General features: G+C 40.5%; 1 protein-coding gene across 1 annotated transcript in view; it reads left to right on the top strand.

Moving 5' to 3' along the window:
- kif26aa (kinesin family member 26Aa) overlaps positions 1–24211 on the top strand; it is a 104295-nt gene that overhangs the window by 27069 nt on the left and 53015 nt on the right. Inside the window, exon 2 of the mRNA XM_083562582.1 lies at positions 14054–14527. Coding sequence (XP_083418708.1) covers positions 14375–14527 — 153 coding nt within the window. The 5' untranslated portion in view covers positions 14054–14374. The remainder of the gene's footprint in view (positions 1–14053; positions 14528–24211) is intronic.

The following is a 24211-nucleotide window of genomic DNA, read 5'->3' as shown; positions in this document are numbered from 1 at the left end:
AAGCCACACCCACACTGATCTGCCCTTATTTTCTTTTACAGACTCACACACCTGTATGCAGATTCAAATTGGTGTGGAGAAAATTATGGCCAAAAGTATGTGGTCACCTCACCATAAGATTGCTATGAATATCGTATTAAACATCCCCTTCCACAATGAGTTCCCATTTGCTGTTATATTAAGCTCCTCTGTTCAGAGAAGATGTTCCACTAGAATTTGTGGAGTTTTGTAAAGATTCATTTACAGGTATTGATGTAGGTGAGAAGTTGAGGAGACTTGGGGTGCAGTAAACGTTCACATTCATCCCAAAGGTGTTCAAGAGCTCTATAGCCATAGATCTTCAACCTCCAACTTAATTGAAGCATATCTTCATGAAGATGGCTTTGTGCACAGGGTTAACATTGTCATGCTGGAATAGGTTTGGGTCTCCTAGTTCAGGTAAAGAGAAGATTTCATGCTGCATTCAAGGATGTGTTTTACACCCACACTTGTGTTAAAAACTGCAGATGAACCACATCTCTTTTTCTTCTTCTTCTTCTTTTGGCTGCTCCTATTAGTGGTCTCCACAGCGGATCATCTGTCTCCATGCCCCCCTGTCCTCTACATCTGCCTCTTTCACACCAACCACCTGCATTTCTTCTTTCACCACATCCATAAACCTCCTCCTTGGTCTTTCATCCTGGTGGCTCCATCTTCAGCATTCTCCCACTGATATACCCCATGTCCCTCCTCTGAACATGTCCAAACCATCTCAATCTCACCTCCCTCACCTTGTCTCCAAAATGTCCTACATGCGCTGTTCCTCTAATAAACTCATTTCTAATCCTGTCCATTGTCATCACTCCTAACAAACATCTCAACATCTTCAGCTCTGCTACCTCCAGCTCCACCTCCTGTCTTTTACTCAATGCCACGTTACTCAATGCTAACCCGAACCCTAACCCGCCACCTTCTCCACCTCTTCTCCCTGCAACTGCAGCCCTCCACTGCCCTACCTTGCATTCACACACATGTACTCTGTTTTACTCCTACTGACTTTCATTCCCCTTCTCTCCAGCGTGTACCTCCACCTCTCCAGGATCTTCTCCACCTGCTCCCTACTCTCAACACAAATCACAATATCATCCACAAACATCATAGTCCATGGAGACTCCTGTCTGACATGATCCTTCAACCTGTCCATCACCACTGCAAAGAGGAAAGGGCTCAGATCCGATCCTTGATTCAGTCCATCCTCCACCTTGAACCAGCCTGTTGTACCTACTGCACACTTCAATGCTGTCACACTGTCCTCATACATGTCCTGCACCACCCTTACATACTTCTGACACACCAGACTTCCTCATACAATACCACAACTCCTCTCTCCACCCTGTCGTACGCTTTCTCTAAATCCACAAACACACAATGCAACTTCTTCTGTCCTTCTCTATACTTCTCCATCAACATCCTCAAAGCAAATAAGGCATCTGTGGTGCTCTTCCTCGACACGAAACCATACTGTTGCTCACAGATGGTCACCTCTTCTCTCAGCCTGGCTTCCACTACTCTTTCCCATAACTTAATGGTGTGACTGATCAACTTGATTCCCCTGTAGTTACCATTATTCTTAATGATCAGTACCAGCACACTCCTTCTCCATTCCTCAGGCATCCCCTCACCTTCGAGAATCTTGTTAACGAACCTGGTTAAAAACTCTACTACATCTCTTCTAAACATCTCCATGCTTCTACCGGTATGTCACCTGCTCAAACTGACTTTCCATTTTTCATCCTCTTGCAGCACATCCTTCCCAGCTCGGTCCCTCTGCCTAGCCAATCGCTACAAATCCTTTTCTTCTTCCTTAGTGTCCAACCTCTCATACAGCTCCTCATATGCCTTTTCCTTGGCTTTCGCCACATCCCTCTTTACCTGCTGCCGCATCTCCTTGTACTCCTGCCTACTTTTCTGATCACTCTGTCGATCCCATTTCTGTTTCTCCAACCTCTTTCCCCTTATGCTCTCCTGCACTTCCTCATTCCACCACCACATCTCTTTGTCTTCCTTTCTATTTTCAGATGTTACACCAAGAACCTTTCTAGCTGTCTCCCTGATCACTTCTGCAGTAGTTGCCCAATCATCCAGCACCTCTTCAGCACCACCGAGCCCCTGTCTGACCTCTTCCCTGAACCTCACACTACAGTCTTCCTCCTTCAGTTTCCACCATCTTATTCTTCTTTTAGTCTTCACTCTCCTCCTCTTCTTCTACAACATTTCTCTTTCCATCCACACCATGATAGAACAGTTTAAACACCTCTAATGTTCCTGCTCTTACTCCCTTTCCACTTGGTCTCCTGAACACATCACTCTCCATCATATCAGCTCCCTCTCTCTCTTCACCAGTCATAGTGCCAACATTTAAATACCAACCCGAACCTCCACTCTCCCACACTTCTCTTTTCCCTGCCATCTCTGTAGACATCTTCCTCTTCTCCTTCTCCTCCTTCGGCCAACAGTAGCCCAATTTCCACCGGTACCCTGTCGGCTAACGATACCTGTGGCGGTCGTTGTTAACCCGGGCCTCGACCGATCCGGTATGAAATTCTCATTTGTGATCCGCATATTTGATTTGGCACATGTTTTACGCTGGATGCCCTTCCTAACGCAACCCTCCCCATTTACCCGGGCTTGGGACCGGCACTAAGAGTACACTGGCTTGTGCAACACTAATAACCGGGGTGCAGACGAACCACACGCCTGGAAAATATACTGTGTGTCCCAATTCTTTTGCCCACATTATGTACAATACTAATTGTGGCTGGAAAAAATAATGAATGTAATCAAATTTATTATCATTTGTATTATTTATTTGTATTAATTGTCTCTTTTTGTCAATTTCTTTTTTTTATTTTATTTGAATGAATCTGACAATTTCTTTGTATTTTATTTCTTTTAAAAATTAATAAAAAAAATTGTTATTCTTATTCATTTATTAAATATTTATATATTAATATATAAATTATATAAATATAGAATTTTACCAACCTATTTTTATGATTTAATAAAAACAGTACCATTACTTCACACTGCTGTATCACCCGTGAGCGTCTGCATTTCACGACGTCGTCTTTTTTCAGATTACTAACAAGAATTCAGATTCGGGTTGCTGACAGGTTTATACAGTATATATATATATATATATATATATATATATATATATATATATATATATATATATATATATATATATATACTGTATAAACCTGTCAGCAACCCGAATCTGAATTCGCAGGTGTGTCCAAACTTTTGGTCTGTACTGTATATATATATATATACACAGTACAGACCAAAAGTTTGGACACACCTTCTCATTCAAAGAGTTTTCTTTATTTTCATGACTATGAAAATTGTAGATTCACACTGAAGGCATCAAATCTATGAATGAACACATGTGGAATTATATATGGAATTATATACATAACAAAAAAGTGAACTGAAAATATTTCATATTGTAGGTTCTTCAAAGTAGGCATCAAGAGAATGCCAAGAGTGTGCAAAGCAGTAATCAAAGCAAAAGGTGGCTACTGAAGAACCTACAATATGACATTTTTCAGTTGTTTCACACTTTTTTGTTATATATATAATTCCACGTGTGTTCATTCATAGTTTTGATGCCTTCAGTGTGAATCTACAATTTTCATAGTCATGAAAATAAAGAAAACTCTTTGAATGAAAAGGCGTGTCCAAACTTTTGGTCTGTACTGTATATATATATATTCCCAGTTCTGTATAATGTGTAAACAGAGTCACGTGTGAACAAAGTCACGTGTGAACGAGCTCAGGCTCAGGGGGAATATTATTTATATATAAATTACTTTGCGACACTGTCTGCGTTTTTCTCTCTCTGTTTGTGTGAATCATTAAATCGTCATTTGGTAAACAGACTCTGGAGCGTGTAAATGTAACCATGTGTGATTACAGAGTTCACACTGGGGAAGTTTTTTAATCCAAAAGAATTTTCTTTCTGGCTCAAACCCAAACTGCAGCCAAACCACAACCCCAGATTAAACACCTCGAACCCAAACCTAAACCAAAACTGTAACTCTGAACAGGTCCTATGCCCTAGCATCCAGATCTAAACCCTCATTCCCTATCTATACAATAATACTAAATCCATACTGCTACCCTAGTCTAAACCCTAATTCCCTCTAAAACCTTAATTCTATCTAAACCCTAATTCCAGCCCAAACTCTAATCATTTCCCAACCCCAAGCTTAATCTAAACCCTAAATTATATCTAAACCATAAACCTATCTAAATCCAAACCCTATATAACTCAAACTCTATCTAAACCCTAACCCTATCTAAACCCTAAACTTCCCCAAAACCTCTATCTCAGCCCAAACCCCACCCAAATATTATTAAAACCCTAACCCTTTCTAAACCCTAAACTTCCCCAAACCTCAATCTCAGCCCAAACCCCACCCTAAATCTTATTAAAACCCTAACCCTTTCTAAACGTTAAAGCCAATCCAAACTGCCATCTTATTTTAAAACCTAATATTATATAAACCCCAATTCCAGCCCAAACCCTATTCTAATCTAAACCCTAATCCTATCTAAACACCAACACAGTCTAAACCCAACCTGAACCTTAATCATGGCCCAAACCCAATCCTAATCTAAACCCTAATCCTATCTAAACCCCAACACAGTCTAAACCCAGCCTGAACCTTAATCATGGCCCAAACCCAATCCTAATCTAAACCCTAATCCTATCTAAACCCCAACACAGTCTAAACCCAGCCTGAACCTTAATCATGGCCCAAACCCAATCCTAATCCTAACCCTAATCTTATTTTAACCTTAACACAGTCTAAACCCAACCTGAACCTTATTCACAGCCCAAACTTTATCCTATTCTAAATCATAACCCTAATTTAATCCTAACCCAAATCTAAACCCTGACCAAATCTATACCTTAACTGGATCTTAATCCTAAACCCCTAACCCCAGACTCATGACGCAGTGGGAACACAAATCCCTCACTGGACTTACATTTATTTAGTGTTCACTTGAACTTGATCCTCAGCTCTAGTTCGGGTTTTTACAAGTTGTTTAGCGCCACATTCCCACAGTCGCAAATTCAGGCATTAATGAAGACCCCGATGCCCCGATGCCCCCACCCCCAATATTCCATTTGCCACCGCACTCATAAAGAACAAAACAGTGTTTATTGTGTGGAGTGATTTATGATATGAGTGTGAAATCCTCTCGCGTCCACACACAATGCGGGTTTAGTAGTGAAACAGGATCAGAAGTGTGTCAGAGTAACACACCGGGTCGCTCCGATCGGACGTTTCTGCATCACAAGGTAAAGCCGATGCTGGTATCATTATGTGTGATGATGTTTTGGTGTGTGAGAGATTTCCAGCAGGGTGGGCATGGTCACGGTCAGGTGGGGTGTAGCGAGGGACTTTTCTCACATCCGAGTAATCAGAGTGGTGAAATCCTGGAGAGATACAAGTCTTATCAATAATGCATTTATTCTTAAAGGAGGTTTACGTTACTGACTCAGATTCAGCTGCATGTGGAGACGGTGTGTGGAGACGGTGTGTGGAGATGAAGTGAGGAGGTCAAAAAAAAAAAATCAGTTGAATCTGTTCAAACACAGAAAATGGTTTATTTATGTTTGTTTGTTTTTCATGTGCATTAAACTTCAGCATAAAAAGTCAGTATAGATAAAAGAAGCTCTACTTCTTTTTCTTCTTTATTTTAGATTTTCCTCAATTATTTAATCCTTTTATTTTTTTCATTTATTTATTGTTACACTGTGCATAGCGCTAATCTCACCAAGTTTTATTTTGTATTGCACTCTATTCCCTTTTTCTTTTTCTTGATCTATTTTAGGTGTGGATTTGAGGAAGTGCACATTTATTTGATTGTTTTTGGCTTTTCTCTTCTTCGTTTTGTGCTCCGTTTCACTGTCTTTTTATTTATTTCTTGTATTTTTTTTTAAGAATTTCACTTTTTGATCTTTTGATTCTTTTTTTTTTGATTCTTAGAAAGAAAAGATTTGTTTATTTAAAAAAAAAAAATACAAAATTTATGAGTCTTATTTTTCGAAAGATCTTTAATCATATTTTATACTGGTATTTATTTATTTATTGAAATATCGAAAAAAAAAAAAAAAAATTTATAGCCAGTAAATACATACAAAAAGTTCTGTATTAACTGTTTTTTTTCTTTTTAGATATATTATATATATAAAGAAAACTCTTTGAATGAGAAGGCGTGTCCAAACTTTTGGTCTGTACTGTATATATATATATATATATATATATATATATATATATATATATATATATATATATATATATATATATATACAGTACAGACCAAAAGTTTGGACACGCCTTCTCATTCAAAGAGTTTTCTTTATTTTCATGACTATGAAAATTGGAGATTCACACTGAAGGCATCAAAACTATGAATGAACACATGTGGAATTATATATGGAATTATATACATAACAAAAAAGTGTGAAACAACTGAAATATGTCATATTGTAGGTTCTTCAGTAGCCACCTTTTGCTTTGATTACTGCTTTGCACACTCTTGGTATTCTCTTGTCTCACTGAGACCTGGATTAAACCAGGTGATTATATGGGTCTAAACGAGTCGACACCGTCAGGATATGTTTATAAGCATGAGCCCCGTCAGACTGGTCGTGGGGGGGGTGTAGGAACCATTTATAGTGCTTCTCTTAATGTTAGTCAGAGATTAGGATTCAGCTTTAAATCATTTGAAGTGCTCGTTCTTAAAATTGCACTTTCAGAGATGCATAGAAAACTCGCTCTGGTCACCGTGTACAGACCCCCAGGACCCTACGCTGATTTTCTTCATGAGTTTGCTTGTTTTCTCTCAGACCTCCTGATCAGCTTTGATAAAGTGCTGCTTGTAGGAGATTTTAATATTCATGTAGATGATGAAAACGATGCCCTAGGATTATCATTTGTCGATTTACTAAACTCTTTTGGAGTTAAACAAAACGTCACCAGACCAACCCACCGTTTTAACCACACACTAGACTTAATAATATCCCACGGAGCAGACGTCACTGATATAGATATTTTACCCCAGAGTGATGACATCACAGACCATTATCTCCTACTGTACACACTACCGGTAGAGCAGATTAACCGTGTTTCACCACGTTATCGACCTGGTAGGACTATTATTCCAACCACTAAGGACAGATTCATAAATAACCTGCCTGATTTATCTCAGTTTCACATTAAACCCATAAATGCTGATCATCTTGATGAGATGGCGAACAACATAGACCTTATCCTCACTAGCACTTTAGACACTGTTGCCCCCATCCGGTTAAAAAAGGTTCGAGAACAAGCACCTGCACCTTGGTATAATAGTCATACGCATGCCCTAAAGAGAACAACACGTAATCTGGAGAGAAAATGGAGGAAAACTAAATTGGAGGTATTTAGAATTGCGTATAAAGACAGTATGCTTAGCTACAGACAGGCGCTAAAAGCTGCTAGAGCTAAACACCTGAGCAAACTCATAGAAAATAACAAAAACAATCCCAGGTTCCTTTTCAGTACAGTCGCTAAATTAACAACAAATCAGGGATCTGAAAAATGTGTTCCATCACAGTTTAGTAGTGAAGACTTTATGAATTTCTTCACTGAAAAAATAGATAACATTCGAAAAACAATTGTGGCAGTTCAACCTCTGACAGCATCTCCCGACACAATCGTACTTACAACCCCACAACTACACTGTTTTACATGTATAGGACAGGAAGAGCTGTATGATGCTATTATGAAAGCTAAATCAACAACATGTCAGTTAGATCCAATTCCCACTAAACTACTGAAGGAAGTGTTATATACAGCTGGTGAGCCTCTTTTAAATATTATTAACTCCTCACTATCGTTAGGTCATGTCCCTAAATCCCTCAAGTTAGCAGTTATTAAGCCCCTCATTAAAAAACCTAATCTGGATCCAAACACGCTATCGAATTACAGACCAATTTCAAATCTCCCATTTATGTCTAAGATTTTAGAAAAGATTGTCGCTGCCCAGTTATGTAACCACTTGCAGGAGAACAATATCTTTGAAGAGTTTCAGTCAGGTTTTAGGCCCCATCATAGCACAGAAACTGCTCTAGTTAAAATCACTAACGACCTGTTTTTAGCTTCAGACCAAGGCTACATCTCCCTATTAGTTTTACTAGATCTTAGTGCTGCGTTCGACACTATAGATCATGATCTTCTCCTCGATCGCTTACAGAATTACATCGGTATTCAGGGACAGGCATTAAGCTGGTTTAAATCCTACCTGTCCAATCGTTACCATTTCGTAGATTTAAATGGAGAGCTATCCAGGATAATGCTAGTAAATTATGGCGTGCCACAAGGGTCAGTTCTAGGACCCCTGCTTTTTACAATATACATGCTTCCATTAGGAAATATTATTAGAAGGCATGGAATTAGCTTTCATTGTTATGCTGATGATACCCAGCTATATATTTCATCCAAACCAGGCGATACAGCTCAATTAGCTCACATAACTGAGTGTGTTGAAGAAATAAGAGATTGGATGACCCATAACTTTCTGCTATTAAATCCTGATAAAACGGAGATTTTGCTCATCGGCCCAAAAAATAGTACACAGAAGCTCCAGCATCTCAGCCTGCATTTAGACGGTTGTTCTGTAACTACTAGTTCAACGGTAAAAGACCTGGGAGTTATTTTAGACAGCAACTTATCTTTTAAAAATCACATCAATCAAGTTACAAAAACAGCCTTCTTTCACCTTAGAAATATTTCTAAGCTAAGAAATATGTTATCTATATCTGATGCAGAGAAGCTCGTCCATGCGTTTATGACCTCTAGAATAGACTACTGTAATGCATTACTAGGTGGATGTCCTGCATCATTAATAAACAAGCTTCAGTTAGTTCAGAATGCCGCAGCAAGAGTTCTTACTAGGTCAAGAAAATACGATCATATAACCCCAATCTTATCGTCCCTACATTGGCTTCCTATTAAGTTTCGAATAGACTACAAACTACTGCTACTCACTTATAAAGCACTAAATGGTTTGGCTCCCATGTATCTATCCAGTCTCTTAACACGCTACAATCCGTCACGCTCCCTGAGATCTCAAAACTCTGGGCTTCTAGTAGTTCCTAGAATAGCAAAGTCCACTAAAGGCGGTAGAGCATTTTCACATTTAGCTCCTAAACTCTGGAATAGTCTTCCTGACAGTGTTCGGGGTTCAGATACACTCTCCCAGTTTAAGTGCAGATTAAAAACATATCTTTTTAGCAAAGCCTACACATAACACACATCACACACATCACATCACAACCTTGTGCTCCAGAACATCTGATCACATGCACATTATCAACTTGTGCTGTTAATATCATGAACAGCAGCTACGCTAATTCCTCTCCACTGCTTCTCTTTCTCTCCCCATCCCGAGGCATCCTGAGGTTTGGCCAGCTCCAGTCACGTCCCACCTCGTGAAGATTATGGACCTATGGATGATCATGGAGAAGTAGATGCCGAGTGTTTAAAGGCCCTGGCATGGAGAAGCTGATGCTGGATCTATGATAATCACAAATTGTTCTGTATTGTTGAAAGATTTATGACCAAACTTTTGATGTCACCCATATGAGGATGGGTTCCCCTTTGAGTCTGGTTCCTCTCAAGGTTTCTTCCTCATATCATCTAAGGGAGTTTTTCCTTGCCACTGTCGCCACGGCTGCTCATCAGCGACAAACGCACACCATTCACCTTCACTGTTGTTTTCTGTAAAGCTGCTTTGAGACAATGTCTGTTGTGAAAAGCGCTATACAAATAAACTTGACTTGACTTGACTTGACTTGATGCCTACTTTGAAGAACCTACAATATGAAATATTTTCAGTTCACTTTTTTGTTAGGTATATAATTCCATATATAATTCCACATGTGTTCATTCATAGTTTTGATGCCTTCAGTGTGAATCTACAATTTTCATAGTCATGAAAATAAAGAAAACTCTTTGAATGAGAAGGTGTGTCCAAACATTTGGTCTGTACTGTGTGTGTATATATATATATATAAACCTTTGGTCTGTACTGTGTATATATATGTATATAAATATTGGGTCTTGTACAAGTCTGTTGTTTTTTACATTTGTTTTTTCCCTTCTATTTGTTCTCTTATTGTTATACATTTTTCCCCCTATTTTTTTTTTCCATTTTTTCCATCTACCCCCTTTCCTTTTTTCCCCTCTTGTAATTTGTATAATTTATTTGAAAAGCGCACGCTTCCTCCCGCTTTGCTACATTTATAACCTGTTTTCAGGAATTGATTCGGCTCCATCAGAGCTGTGATTTGGGAGTAATTTTCTTTAGTGTAGATTGAGGCAGTCGAAAGGAGAAAGATTTGACTGCACACATCGTCGTGGTTCTGCAGTGTTTATCACAACTAATCTCTGTGTAATGAAAGCAGGAAGCGGGTTTCTGCACCGGTGTGGCGTCTCTATGAACCTGCAGAGAGTCTGTTTAAAAGCTGTGAAAGCCATATTGTTGCTGTGCAGGTTTCAGATGAGAAAACAGAAACAGGAAGTTTACGATGTTCACAGCTGGCTCAGTATATCAGCCTTTTCACACACTTCAGCCTCTCTATTGTGTTTCTCCGGTGGTGAAAAGAGCAGCACAGGTGGTGGAGTTTTTAATGAAAACCCTCCTAAAGTGTGTCTCGCTATCCGCTGTCTGGTCTATAAGAATGCAGGGGCTGATGCAGACACACGTGGGGCGTCGCCCTGGAGGCCCTCGGCTCATTGAGCACCACTGACTCGCGAGTAATGGACCCCTGACCTCAGAGTGTTCAGGAGTAGTGACACACAAGCTGTTTGGGAAACAGATGACATGTCTGTCTGATCTATATGACTGTCTAATCTGTCTATCTGTCTGATGTTCAAAAAAACTTTCAGGTTACAGGTATAAGTGTAGTCACAGTGCATAGGACAATCTATCATCTATCTATCTATCTATCTATCTATCTATCTATCTATCTATCTATCTATCTATCTGTCTGTCTGTCTGTCTGTCTGTCTGTCTGTCTGTCTGTCTGTCTGTCTGTCTGTCTGTATGTCTGTCTGTCTGTCTGTCTGTCTGTCTGATTTCCTTTAAACCAGAACCGTTTTGCTATGTTTGGGTTACTCTATTGCTATCTTTGGTTTGAAATGGAACCATTTTGGTAATTCTTGTTTTAACTGGAAACTTTTTGTTGTTGTGCTTTAAACTGGAACTATTTAGCATTTTACACTGAATCTCTTGTTATTTTTGGGTTAAACTGAAACCCCTTATGCTAATTTTGGGTTAATTTTGGGTTAAACTGGTAGAATTTAGCTTATTTTGAGTTAAAGCATAACCCTTTTGCTAGTTTTGGAATAAACTGGAACAGTTTGGTAAGTCTTGTTTTAAATGGAATCCTTTTGTTGTTGTGTTTTAAACCAGAACCCTTTTGCTAGTTCTCATTAAAATGGAACACTTTTTGTAGCTTTGTGTTAACCTGGACCCTTTTTTGCTAGCTTTGGGTTAAACTAGAACCCTTTTGTCACTTTGGGGTTAAACCAGAGCTCTTTTGCTAGATTTGGTTTAAACTGGATCATTTTGTTAATCCCTGTTTTAATTGGAAATCTTGTCCTGTAAACTGGAACCCTTTAGCTACAGTGGGAACTATTTTGCTAGGTTTGGGTTAAAACGGAAGCCTTTTTGCTAATCATCTGTAGAACTTTTATTGATTCTCTCAGGCAATAACTGACAAACTCAAACAGGTTTAAGAGAAAAAAAACACTTTTGATTCCCTCAGTAATACATTACTGCCATTTTTAGAGCCACGTAACTGTTTTTTTTGCCTGTTGAGTAGACATGGCATGTCATGTAAAGTCAAGTCAAGTTGATTTTTATTGCGTTTTCACAACAGACATTGTCTCAAAGCAGCTTTAGAGAATTTAAGAGTGAAGGTGAACGATGTGTGTTTATCACTGATGCTGAAGACTGGGGCGACTGTGGGGAAGGGAAAACTCCCTTAAATGTTATGAGGAAGAAACCTTGAGAGAAACCAGACTTAAAATCAGAACCTCATCCTCATTTGGGTGACATCAAGAGTGTAATTATAGTCTTTAAACACTACAGAACACTAGAGCGTGAGAACTAACATGAGCACTGGAGTGTGAGATTATGAGTAATGTTCTTTCTACAGTCTTTTATAGTCAGTTGACATTTTGGAACCAGGAGCTACTGAGCAACTCATAAAATAGCTCAACATCTGAGATCATCATAAATCCAACACCAGCTTCTCCATGCCACTCAAAGAGGTCCAATGTCAAATCTCCATATGACATGGGATCTTAAATGTATATGATAGATCTGCTTGATGTATATGCGTATCACACGTCCTGGAATAATGAAATCACTGTACAGCTCCATCGCTTTGACCTTTAAAGTCTTTCATCAAACATTTCTTTTGTCTAGTTATTGAAAAGAAGTTTATAAAGACATGTATTGATTCCATCCACACTTGAACGGTCGGCAGGCTGGAGGTTCGGCTCCAACAGGTTGGGATGCATGGGGTTATGTCTGGAGCAGATTGCAAATGTCTGGCATGTTGGCTTTATTCCGACTCCCCTACAGAGCACTCCAGACAAAAGCACTCAATAAGCATGACTCCTCGACCCGCCCTGTTTCTCCTCAACACCAAAAGCTGGCGCAGTAGATATACATCGTAATATGGTGTCTAGCGCTGACTGTGAATGGGAGAAGGAAGGGTTAATAACAACGTGTCAGAAAGTTTGATTAGATACTATGCAGCTAAGCATCAACCGGAGATGAATTCCCATTGCTTTTTTATTTGGTCGAAGATCAGCCAGTTATCAGGAGGACATTGTGGGTAGAGAAGATACAATGGAGTAAACACACCAAAACGACATGACATTTTTATTATTGAAGGTCGTTTTACCATACCATACCATCTGCATGTATGTTTGAAGAACTGACCTCAAATACCACGATGAGGGGATCTTCAATGTGCCGTTTGATCTCACATGTACTTAGAGATGCATGAGGAACCTGCATCAGAGCCTCTTTAAGTGTCTAGAATCATTTTTTTCTATTCTGTCTACAGCCTTATTCGAATATTTTTCATATCGGATGTGGATAGTAGAGGGCGAGCAGGTTATCTCTTCTTACTGCCTCCACCCGCATTTTTATCTTCTCCTGTATCTTCTGTGATACGTGGACGACAGCTGTAGGTGTTTGATTTTTGTATTATTTATTTCTTTTCCTATCACTCAGCTTTTTTTCCCCTCCACTTCTCTGCGGAGTTCTGCACAGCAACACTGTCAGGAGTGAGACGCTGATAGTGTCGAGTTCTCTGAACCCGAACATGTATAGAAAATTATTGAATTCCTGGGCTATAGCGACCTTTCCGTGCAGATAGCACCTGATATTTCCAGCTAATGTGCGGCTTCCGGGGGTTATTACGGTTCCACACGTTTCACACGTCTAATGTATCTGATGTCTTAACAGTTTTATTTCATGTCTCGTTTGGCTCTCCTACAAAGATCATTACCTGCTGATTTATAAGCTGCTGTTTCGTTGCTTTGACTCGATTTAATTGAATGGCTTTGGGTGGTGAAGGATGACAGCATGTTGAAAAAAAAGTCCAGTGGATATTTTGTGATTGTAGTTTATAAAGTGTAAATGACCATAGAAAAAAGAAATGAAATAATGATTCATGTGCATATGATTCAGTAGAATAGATTTTGATCGGTTGCAAAATGTCTGAATGTTGATAGTAGGGTTCCCCAGCAGTTCTTTGCATAGTTAGAGGCTCTGTCTTTCTAAAATCTTCTACTTTTTCTTAAAGGCAAATCCTCTTGAATTGGATACAGTTAAACTTAGAACATAGAAAAGGACACACCAAACATCCAATGTTCTTTCAAAGAGAGATTTTTTTAATCTAATCACCCCTTCTCTTTCTTTCTCACAGGACCCAGGATTTGACCCAGCTCTCCTTCTTGATAAGCTCCAGGCTCTAGAATGGTCTCAAAGTGGTCAGGGTTCTGGAAGCTGTAAAGTGTGTGGAACTCCTCTACACCAGCTACGCCGCTTGGCTATTCACTCAGCTCTGGGTCTGTCTCTTGATGGTAGCGCTAACCTAGAGCGTGAATCTTTAGCTGGCCAGCAAGCATCTCATTTTGGTGCATCTTCACAGAGACCTTTCAGGGGGAGCCAAGGCTTTTCATCTTCCACCATACAAATTCCTTCAAGGAATCAAACCGAACCAGCGACTTGCATCAAACGTAAAGAAATGGGCTGGATCAAGTCTGGAGCTGCTGGCGTGGACATCAAGCCGAGCTGCCATGCGATTGTGACTCCGTTGCCCATCTATGCTCAGCAGTATTTGGAGGGTGTGTGGAGTGTGACGACCGTCAGTAGATCCCTTCAGCAACAACGAGCTCAGGTATGAACCAGAGCTGCTTGTAGGTCTAATCAGGGACGTGAGATAGTCAGGTAATCATTTCTTCTTTTTTTTCTGGACCAGCATTTGGGTGTTCTATCAGAAGCATGTCAGTGATGCAGAATCACACACTTTCCACTATTCAAGACAGCAGTATGTAGAGATGCTGGACCAAAAAAGATCTGAGTTAGTTCTGGGAGAATGAGTTTCTGTGACCCTTTGTGTCCTGGTATAAATAGAGCCATTATAAAGCTGCATATCGTGTGAAGTCCCACCTTCTGCATCTGGCCTTGTTTTAAACAGCTCAAGGGTTAAACATAGTGTTTTATCAGGAATCGAGTTTTACATCATAAAGTCCTTCAGCAAAGATGAAATCTTTGAATGAAAAATAATGCTGTGGCTAAAACAACTGTCAGAGTAAAAAACTAAAAAAATCTTTCAATAAGGTAAATTCCACATAAAAAAAAAAAAGATTCCCTGAGTGTCCAGTAATCCATTAATACGCTAGGGTTGTGAATTCTTTTCTGTTTTTTTTTATATTAATATTTAATGAAAGGCTCGGACTGAGAGGTTTAGCATTAGTTCAGGATCATTATTCACTGGATTAGTCTACAGCATTGACCTTGTGGCCACCATGTGACCTTGCTTTCAGAATATAGAGCGCTAAGTCATTTCTGCTCCATCAACACAGCGTTGGACGTTTCCGACTCCGTTTCCCTACAGAAGGAGAGAATAATTGATAGCACTGATGTTAAGTGATATGTTAAAAATAAATGATATACTCATGTAGACACAGTGCAGTTTACACACCTAGCCCAGTGTGATGTTTAGCTTTTAGGATCAGTGACTAGCATGTGTTTGTGGCATGTGTTAGAATCCTTCGAGCTACAAAGGAGAACAGAGAACACAGCAGCAGCAAGAAAATATTTACGAGTGGCAAATTCCAGTCTATCAACCAACCAACCAACCAACCAACCAAAGAAACAAATACACAACTACCAACCAACCAACCAACCAACCAACCAACCAACCAACGAACGAAACAAATACACAACTACCAACCAAGCACCCAAAGTAACAAATAAAAATATACAAAACAAAGAAACAAATACACAAATACCAACCAACCAACGAAACAACAAACAAAACTAACTAACCAATCAAGCAAACAAAAAAAATACATAAACTACCAACCATCCAACTAAATAAAAATGTCTAACCAACCAAATAAACAAGTACTAAACAAACAAATAATTACAGATAAAAAATGCACACGAGAGACAAATTATAATCAATCAACCAACAAAATAAACATGTACCAATTAAACAATTACCAGCCAACCATCCAAATATACAACATACTTCCAAATTAAACAACAAACAAACAAGCAAACAAAAAAAATGCACATAAAGAAGAGTTCATCCTCAAAATAAACAAACTTTTACTAATATTAGAAAAACTAACAACTAATAAATAACCAATCACCAATCAACCATTTAAACAAACAAACAAACAAACAAACAAACAAACAAACAAACAAACAAACAACTAAATAAACAACCATCAACCACTAAACCAAATGAAATGAAATAAACCAACCAACCAAACAGACAAATAAACAACCACACAACCAATTAAACTACCACCAAATTAACAAACTAAACAACTAAACATCTACCCAACAAGCAACCAACAAACCAAACAAATTCCCAGGTGGCACCTCAGTCCCAGGCTAATAGCCTTTTCTATTGAGAGAGAGGGAGAAAGAGGGAGAAAGAGAGAGAAAGAGAGAGAAAGAGAGAGAGAGAGAGAGAGAGAGAGAGAGAGTTAAACAAATAAATATCCTTAAAGCTCAATCTCTACTCCTTAAACTATATAAGAATAAAAAACGCAGAACAAAACAAACAGATGTTTGCAGAAATAAAAGAAGCAGAAGACATCTTTAAACCCCACATGCTAATAGGCTCTCAGTTTTCCAATTAGCTGGTCTGCTAACTATATGCTAAAAGCAGAAATATACATAATAACCAACAGTTCAGATCATCAACTCTCCCAATTAATACATACACATCTACAAAATGTGGTTCTTCAGGGGTTCTTTACTGGTGTATTGGAGGATCATTAGCTTTAGAAAATGTTCTACTTGGAATATTTTGTGAGAGAAAACAATAATTTTTATGGTTCTACAGAAGCTTTAGGAGCAAGCGAAGAAGCCGTGTTTGTTTTCAACTCAGCAGTTTGTTTTACCTTCACAGATTCCATTTTCATATAAAAATGTTTCCATGGAGACATCAGATCTGAACTGTACAGCATCTATTGGTAAACTGCTCGTAGACGTATAGATTTTATTGGCTGGTTTGTGCTGCTACAAAAACAATTTTTACTCACAACACAATGAACTGTTTTGAGGTGACACTTTCATGGATGGACCTTTTTTTTTTTTTTTTTGCACAAAAAAAGTCTGGTTCCCACAGAAACGGAGAAGCAATTAGACCTTGAGATTTTTTTTCCAGCTTCGGGTCAGAGAAGGTTGTTATTTGGACGCTAAAGTGTGTTTGTAGTGAGACAGCGTCTGAGAGCAGACCTGCTGCGGAATTTCAAGTGAGACACATATTCAGGTTTGTCTGGGCTTCAGGATAAGCGGCATGTCTTAATTGTCAGCTCTGCAGTAAATGAGCCCTCGTCTCACAGGCTGCTTAAATTAGAGCGCTGAAGTGCCTGTGAGGAGGCCTGTGTGAAGGTCGGATGGGAGCCATGACGGCAGGATGGCAAACTGTCAACAGATGGCACAGTGGTCTCACCGCGGGGAAGAAATGGCACCTGACGTCCATCTGGGGTTGTTAGAACCTGCCACTGCTCTGGTGCAATACAGGACATGATCTGAATATTGTTCCTGGAGATGATTGGATGCAGTGTGACACTTTTATGTTCAAGCAAATAAAGCTTTACATTTTAAAAAAATTATAAATAACCAACTTCCAAACAAACAACCAATCAAACAACTAAATTAACAACTACCAACTGACCAACCATTAAACCAAACATTCCATGGATAGACTTACCAAGAACCTGACCAAGATGGGGAGTTTAATGAAGATAATGAAGATATCTCCACATTTTCTCAAACCAAAGCAAATTAAAAACCACCAGCAAATTCTACAGGCCCAGTTATAATTTATAAGCAGCTTTAAGCAGCCATTACCTCAGTTGAACCTCCTTTCTTCAAGGTACACTGCATGGAGGTTTGTACACACAAGATTGCTGGATGCTTTTTGAGCATCCCATTCCACATTGAGTCCCAATTTGCTTTTAAAGGTAGGAAGTCCCTCCGGACTTCTGGGAAGATGTTCTACTAGATTTGTTGTGGAGAAAGTCAGGTACTGATGTAGGTGAGGTGAGGAGACTTCTTGGGTGTAGTCGGAATTCACATTCATCTTAAAGGTGTTCAATAGCTCTATAGCAGGAGAGCTTCAACAACCCATGGAACACTGATCTTCATGGCACTGGAGCAGGTTTGGGTCTCCTAGTTTAAATGAAGGTACAATTGTGTTTAGTGCCTTCAAATTTGTGGTGAAGGTTTGGAAAAGAACCAGACAAGGCTGGAGAAGTCAAATGTATCAGAATGAATGATACACCACTGTTCCTGATCAATGAAATGAATATTTATCTAGCTGAGCCTTCATCACCCAGATCGTTTTCTCTCTACTTCTCTCGGGGAGACGTTTTACCATACGTTCAAATTAATTAGAAGAAAGACAAGCTGTCCATATTGAGGTGGACACGTCGGTTCCCGCTGTGCACTAATGGCGGACTCAGACATGAGGATGTAATTACCAAGAGAGGAACATCTCATGAATTAGTGTGCTCAGCTGCTCTCTCACACGACCGGTCTTATTTCTCACCCCGAGAGAGCGACTCTGATTCTTCTGCCCTCGTTATCTCCGTGTCAGCCTGTCAAGGCAAGATCACGGCTCTGCTGCTTCTCAGCTCCCTTTCTTCCCTTATTGTTTAGGCTGAGACGAATGCCTCGTGAGTGGCTCGTTTCATGTTATGTAATGTATGCAGGTTATATGTAGGGCAGGTTCCTCATCTCAGCAAAAAGAACGGCGCACACTGAAGACCAAAATGGTATCATGGTGTAGATGGTGTTATGAGTGACGGCAGGACTGAAAATGCATAAATGAAGATGTTATCAATCTCCCTGCAGTAACTTAAAGAGTCAAAAAGGTGAAACTGTAAGCGGTGTTGGGGTTTGAGCCGAGACAGAGAGATGGATGAGACTTCGCTAAGACTCTGCGGAAATGAATTTCAATGTAGCCCTACAGTAACTTCACACCAGCATAGCAACCGTTTCTTTTTTTTATATATATATTCTTCAAGTGCGAAACAGAGCTGCGATTCCTGTGGCAGGTTTTAGGGCCACATTAGCATTGAAACTTTCTCAATTTCACAGTGTGAAGTGACAGTTCCAAGCGCTTTGTCTCGAAAAACCCGTACCGGAACCAATCGTGTGTTGCAGGTAACACAAAGCCGCACACTGTTGATTGTCACACGGATTAGTCTATTTTGTGTTTAACTTGTGAGCCATAAAACTAGAGTATATTCTACAACTACTACTGTTTCTAACTGTAGCTGACCAGGCTACATTCACTAGTTAAAACAGAGGCAGTAGATACAGTAGAGGACATGGTGGCTCATTGGTTACTGATCGAAAGGTCAGGGGTGTTGCCAAGCACTTGGGGCCCTTAAGCAAGGCCCTTAATCCTCCATGCTCCAGGGGTCCAGTAACATGGCTGAACCAATGCTTTGACCCCAGCTTCCTAACATCTTGCTGTGTAGTATATGTGATGAGTATGAAGCACCTACAAATGACAATCGTGACATAGCGTCTATGTAGAGTCAGGAAGTTTTTTTTTACCTTTTTTAGACTAAATTCAGCTTTATTGTCATTATACGGAGTACAAATACAGAGCCAATGAATGGCTATGACAGTATACACTGATCAGGTGTAACATTAAGACGTCAGAACATTCTCAGTGGTGAAGTGAATATCACTGATGATCTCTTCCTCATGGAACCTGTTAGTGGGTTTATTGTGATTTATTTATTAGGGAGCAAGTGAACATTTTGTCCTCAAAGTTGATGTAAGAAGCAGGAAAAATGGTCAAGCATAAGGATTTGCTTGACGGCAAGGACGACAAATTGTGACGTCTAGACGACTGGGTCAGAGCATTTCCAAAACTGCAGCTCTTGTTGGATGTTCCTGGTCTGCAGTGGTCAGTATATTTGAAAAGTGTTCCGAGGAAGGAACAGTGGTGACTCGGCGACAGGGTCCCAGGCGCCTGAGGATCATTGATGGACGTGAGGAGCGAAAGCTGGTCCGTGTGGTCCGATCCAACAGACAAGCTCCTGTAGCTCAAACTGCTAAAGAAGTTCATGCTGTTGATGATCGAGGGGTCACGACTGTTTTAGCAGCAAAAGGGGAGAAACACAATATTAGGCAGGTGGTCATAATGTTACGCCTGTTTAATGTGTAACTAAATGAAAGGTAACACAGACAATAGGGATCTCTGGGATATAAGACGGCCTACCACGCCATCGTCAACAAACCTGAGTGAATGCAAAAGAATGAGAACACAATGGCATCCAAACATCCCAGTTCACCAAGCAACTTTATATACATGATAACTCCAAATCTGAAAACGAAAAAGAAAAACCTATTTACAAAAGGCTTGCCTAAATAAATGTTTTTAAAATAGACTGAGAGTGTGTTTGAGTCCTGGAACACTAATTGAGACCGTTCCATAACCGTTGCGCTTTGTAAGAGAACGCTCTGCTCCCGGCTATAGGCTTTACTGTTCAAGGTACTAACAAAGAGCCTGCACCTTTTAAACAAAGAAGGCTCAGGTACTGTGGCATGAGTGCTTTATATGTCAGCAGTAGTATTTTATAATCAATTCCAGATTTGATTGGGAGTCAACGTAGAATGGATAAAACAAAGTGATGTGGTTATATTTATATATAATATTCTGTTGTATAGAAAGTGCAGGAATAAGGTAATGAATAGAGACCAGCTCTTTGCAAATGATACATTATGCAAATATTGAGGAGCATTGTGCAGAGAAATTTGGTAAAAATGTCCATTTACCTTTATGGCATTTGGTAGACACACTTTTTCAGAGCTCACTTACAACCGAGCAGTCAATGGTTAAGGGTTCTTAACCACAAATGTTTGGAGACTAATGGTGTTACTGGTGCTGTTCTTACCACGTGCATTACCACATCTGCAAATTTGTCACGGACAGCAAAGAAGAACAACGAGCAAAACTGGGCAAAACTGCCACAGGGAAGATTGACATGATATACGTTTGACATACAATGACGCTGCTAAAAGTCGTTCGAGGTGTTTTGAGCGGCACGCTTGCTTCAAGAACGGAAGAACGTTGCTGGAAGACTTCTTCTTCTTCTTCTTTCGGCTGCTCCCATTAGGGGTCGCCACAGCGGATCATCCGTCTCCATACCACCCTGTCCTCTATATCTGCCTCTTTTACACCAACTACCTGCATGTCATCCCTCACCACATCCATAAACCTCCTCCTTGGCCTTCCTCTTTTCCTCCTACCTGGTGGCTCCATCTTCAGCATTTTTCTACCAATATAATTCCTGTCCCTTCTCTGCACATGTCCAAACCATCTCAATCTCGCCTCCCTCACCTTGTCACCAAAACGTCCTACATGCGCTGTCCCTCTAATAAACTCATTTCTAATCTTGTCCATCCTCGTCACTCCCAACGAAAACCTTAACATCTTCAGCTCTGTTACCTCCAGCTCCACCTCCTGTCTTTTACTCAATGCCACTGTCTCTAATCCATACAACATCGCAGGTCTCACCACAGTCCTATAAACTTTCCCTTTCATTCTTGCAGATACTCTTTTATCACAAATCACTCCTGTCACTCTTCTCCACCCACTCCACCCTGCCTGCACTCTTTTCTTTACTTCCCTAACACACTCTCCATTACTTTGCACTGTTGACCCCAGGTACCTGAACTCCTCCACCTTCTCCACCTCTTCTCCCTGCAACCGCATCACTCCACTGCCCTCCCTCTCATTCACACACATGTACTCTGTCTTACACCTACTGACTTTCATTCCCCTTCTCTCCAGCGCATATCTCCACCTCTCCAGGCTCTTCTCAACCTGCTCTCTACTCTCACCACAAATCACAATATCATCTGCAAACATCATAGTCCAGGGAGACTCCTGTCTGACCTCGTCCGTCAACCTGTCCATTACCACTGCAAACAGGAAAGGGCTCATGGCCGATCCTTGATGCAGTCCAACCTTCACCCTGAACCAGTCTGTCGTACCTACTGCACACTTTACTGCCGTCACACTGTCCTCATACATGTCCTGCACCACCCTCACATACTTCTCTGACACACCTGACTTCCTCATACAATACCACAACTCCTCTCTTGGCACCCTGTCGTACGCTTTCTCTAAATCCACAAATACACAATGCAGCTCCTTCTGTCCTTCTCTATACTTCTCCATCAACATCCTCAAAGCAAATAAGGCATCTGTGGTGCTTTTCCTCGGCATGAAACCATACTGTTGCTCACAGATGGTCACCTCTTCTCTCAGCCTGGCTTCCACTACTCTTTCCCATAACTTCATGGTGTGACTGATCAACTTAATTCCCCTGTAGTTACTGCAGGTCTGCACATCTCCCTTATGCTTAAAGATCGGTACCAGCACACTCCTTCTCCATTCCTCAGGCATCCTCTCCCCTTCCAGAATCCTGTTAAACAATCTGGTTAAAAACTCCACTGCCATCTCTCCTAAACATCTCCACGCTTCTACCGGTATGTCATCTGGTCCAACCGACTTTCCATTCTTCATCCTCTTAATCGCTGCTCTCACTTCCTCCTTACTAATCCTATCTACATCCTGCTTCACCAACTCCACATCCTCCAACCTTCTCTCTCTCTGATTTTCCTCATTCATCAGCTGCTCAAAATACTCCCTCCATCTTCTCAACACACTCTCCTCACTAGTCAACACAGTTCCCTCTCCATCCTTTATTGCTCTAACTTGCAGTACATCCTTCCCAGCTCGGTCCCTCTGCTTGGCCAATCGGTATAAATCCTTTTCTCCTTCCTTAGTGTCCAACCTCTTATACAGCTCCTCATATGCCTTTTCCTTGGCTTTCGCCACATCCCTTTTAACCTGCTGCCGCATCTCCTTGTACTCCTGCCTACTTTTCTCATCACTCTGTCGATCCCACTTCTGTTTTGCCAACCTCTTTCCCCTAATGCTCTCCTGCACTTCCTCATTCCACCACCACGTCTCCTTGTCTTGCTTTCTATTTCCAGATGTCACACCAAGTACTTTTCTAGCTGCCTCCCTCATCACTCCTGCAGTAGTTGCCCAATCATCCGGCACCTCTTCACCACCACCAAGCCCCTGTCTCACCTCTTCCCTGAACCTCACACTACAGTCTTCCTCCTTCAGTTTCCACCATCTTATTCTTCTTTCAAACCTTACTTTTCTCCTCTTCTTCTTCGCCTCCAAAACCATCCTACAGACCACCATCCGATGCTGTCTAGCTACACTGTCCCCCGCCAACACCTTACAGTCTCCAATCTCCTTCAGGTTGCATCTCCTACACAGAAGATAATCCACCTGTGTGCACCTTCCTCCACTCTTATACGTCACCCTGTGATCCTCCTTCTTCTTAAAATACGTGTTCACCACTGCCATTTCCATCCTTTTAGCAAAATCTACCACCATCTGCCCTTCCACATGCTGGAAGACAATGAGAGATAAAAAAAACCTTCTACGAGCTTCTGTCCCCATTCTACTGGCCATATTCGGCTCCTGTGGTTTGACTCCACCCTCTTCTGGAAGATGGAAGTCCAGAATGCTGTTTTGACACCATTGCAGGTGATAGTGTTTAAACTCAGATTAATAAGTACTTTCTTGTAAGTAAAGCTAGTCTTGAAACCTTTTGATACCCCCTCATACTTACATCTGAGCAGTTAAGGGCTACAGGTTTTGCCCAAGTGGCAGTTTGGTGGTGCTGGGATTTGAGCTTTCTGAACGACTTTCTGATAAGAAATTCAATGTCTTTCATGAAGCAAACACCCCCAGTGAGCATCAGAGATCAGGTAGTAATCATACAGTAATCTGCAGAAGGAGGTGTAAAACAAGTACTATGGTTGCCTCTGGTTTGGAGAAAAATATTGGAAATGTGAGACTTGGCTTTTGAGTCTTGTTGCCTATTGTCTTATAGCTAATTTAGCAGTTTGTATTGGAGTGTATTCACCTGACGAAAGAGTATAAAGCTTGAGAATGTTTTTTTCCCAGAAGTTTAACTAATCCTCAGGTTCAACTAAACCTCAAGGTTGCGTCTTTCTACTGCGTTAGAGTTATAACTTCTGTATTTACACTCTCAAACAGCTTTCTCTTTACTAGTTTGGGGACTTCTACCAGGAAGGTCCAGCAGATTTCTCCGAGGTCCACCTCAAGGCATCTGCCTCGTCCTTGTGGCTCTGCTACTGATCTGATTTGCGGTTGTGCTCCAGTAACACTTTGTGAATTCGCTGCAAGGTTCTCCTGCTTTCTGTGGAATCTTTCAGGCTGTTTTTCCTCACAAGAGCCCCGTTCAAACCTTTCCTGCTA

Source organism: Silurus aristotelis (genome assembly GCF_946808225.1).
Source record: "Silurus aristotelis genome assembly, chromosome: 15".
Taxonomy (NCBI): domain Eukaryota; kingdom Metazoa; phylum Chordata; class Actinopteri; order Siluriformes; family Siluridae; genus Silurus; species Silurus aristotelis.
The sequence above is the reverse complement of the archived record's forward strand: the minus strand, read 5'-3'. Positions and strand labels throughout refer to the sequence as shown.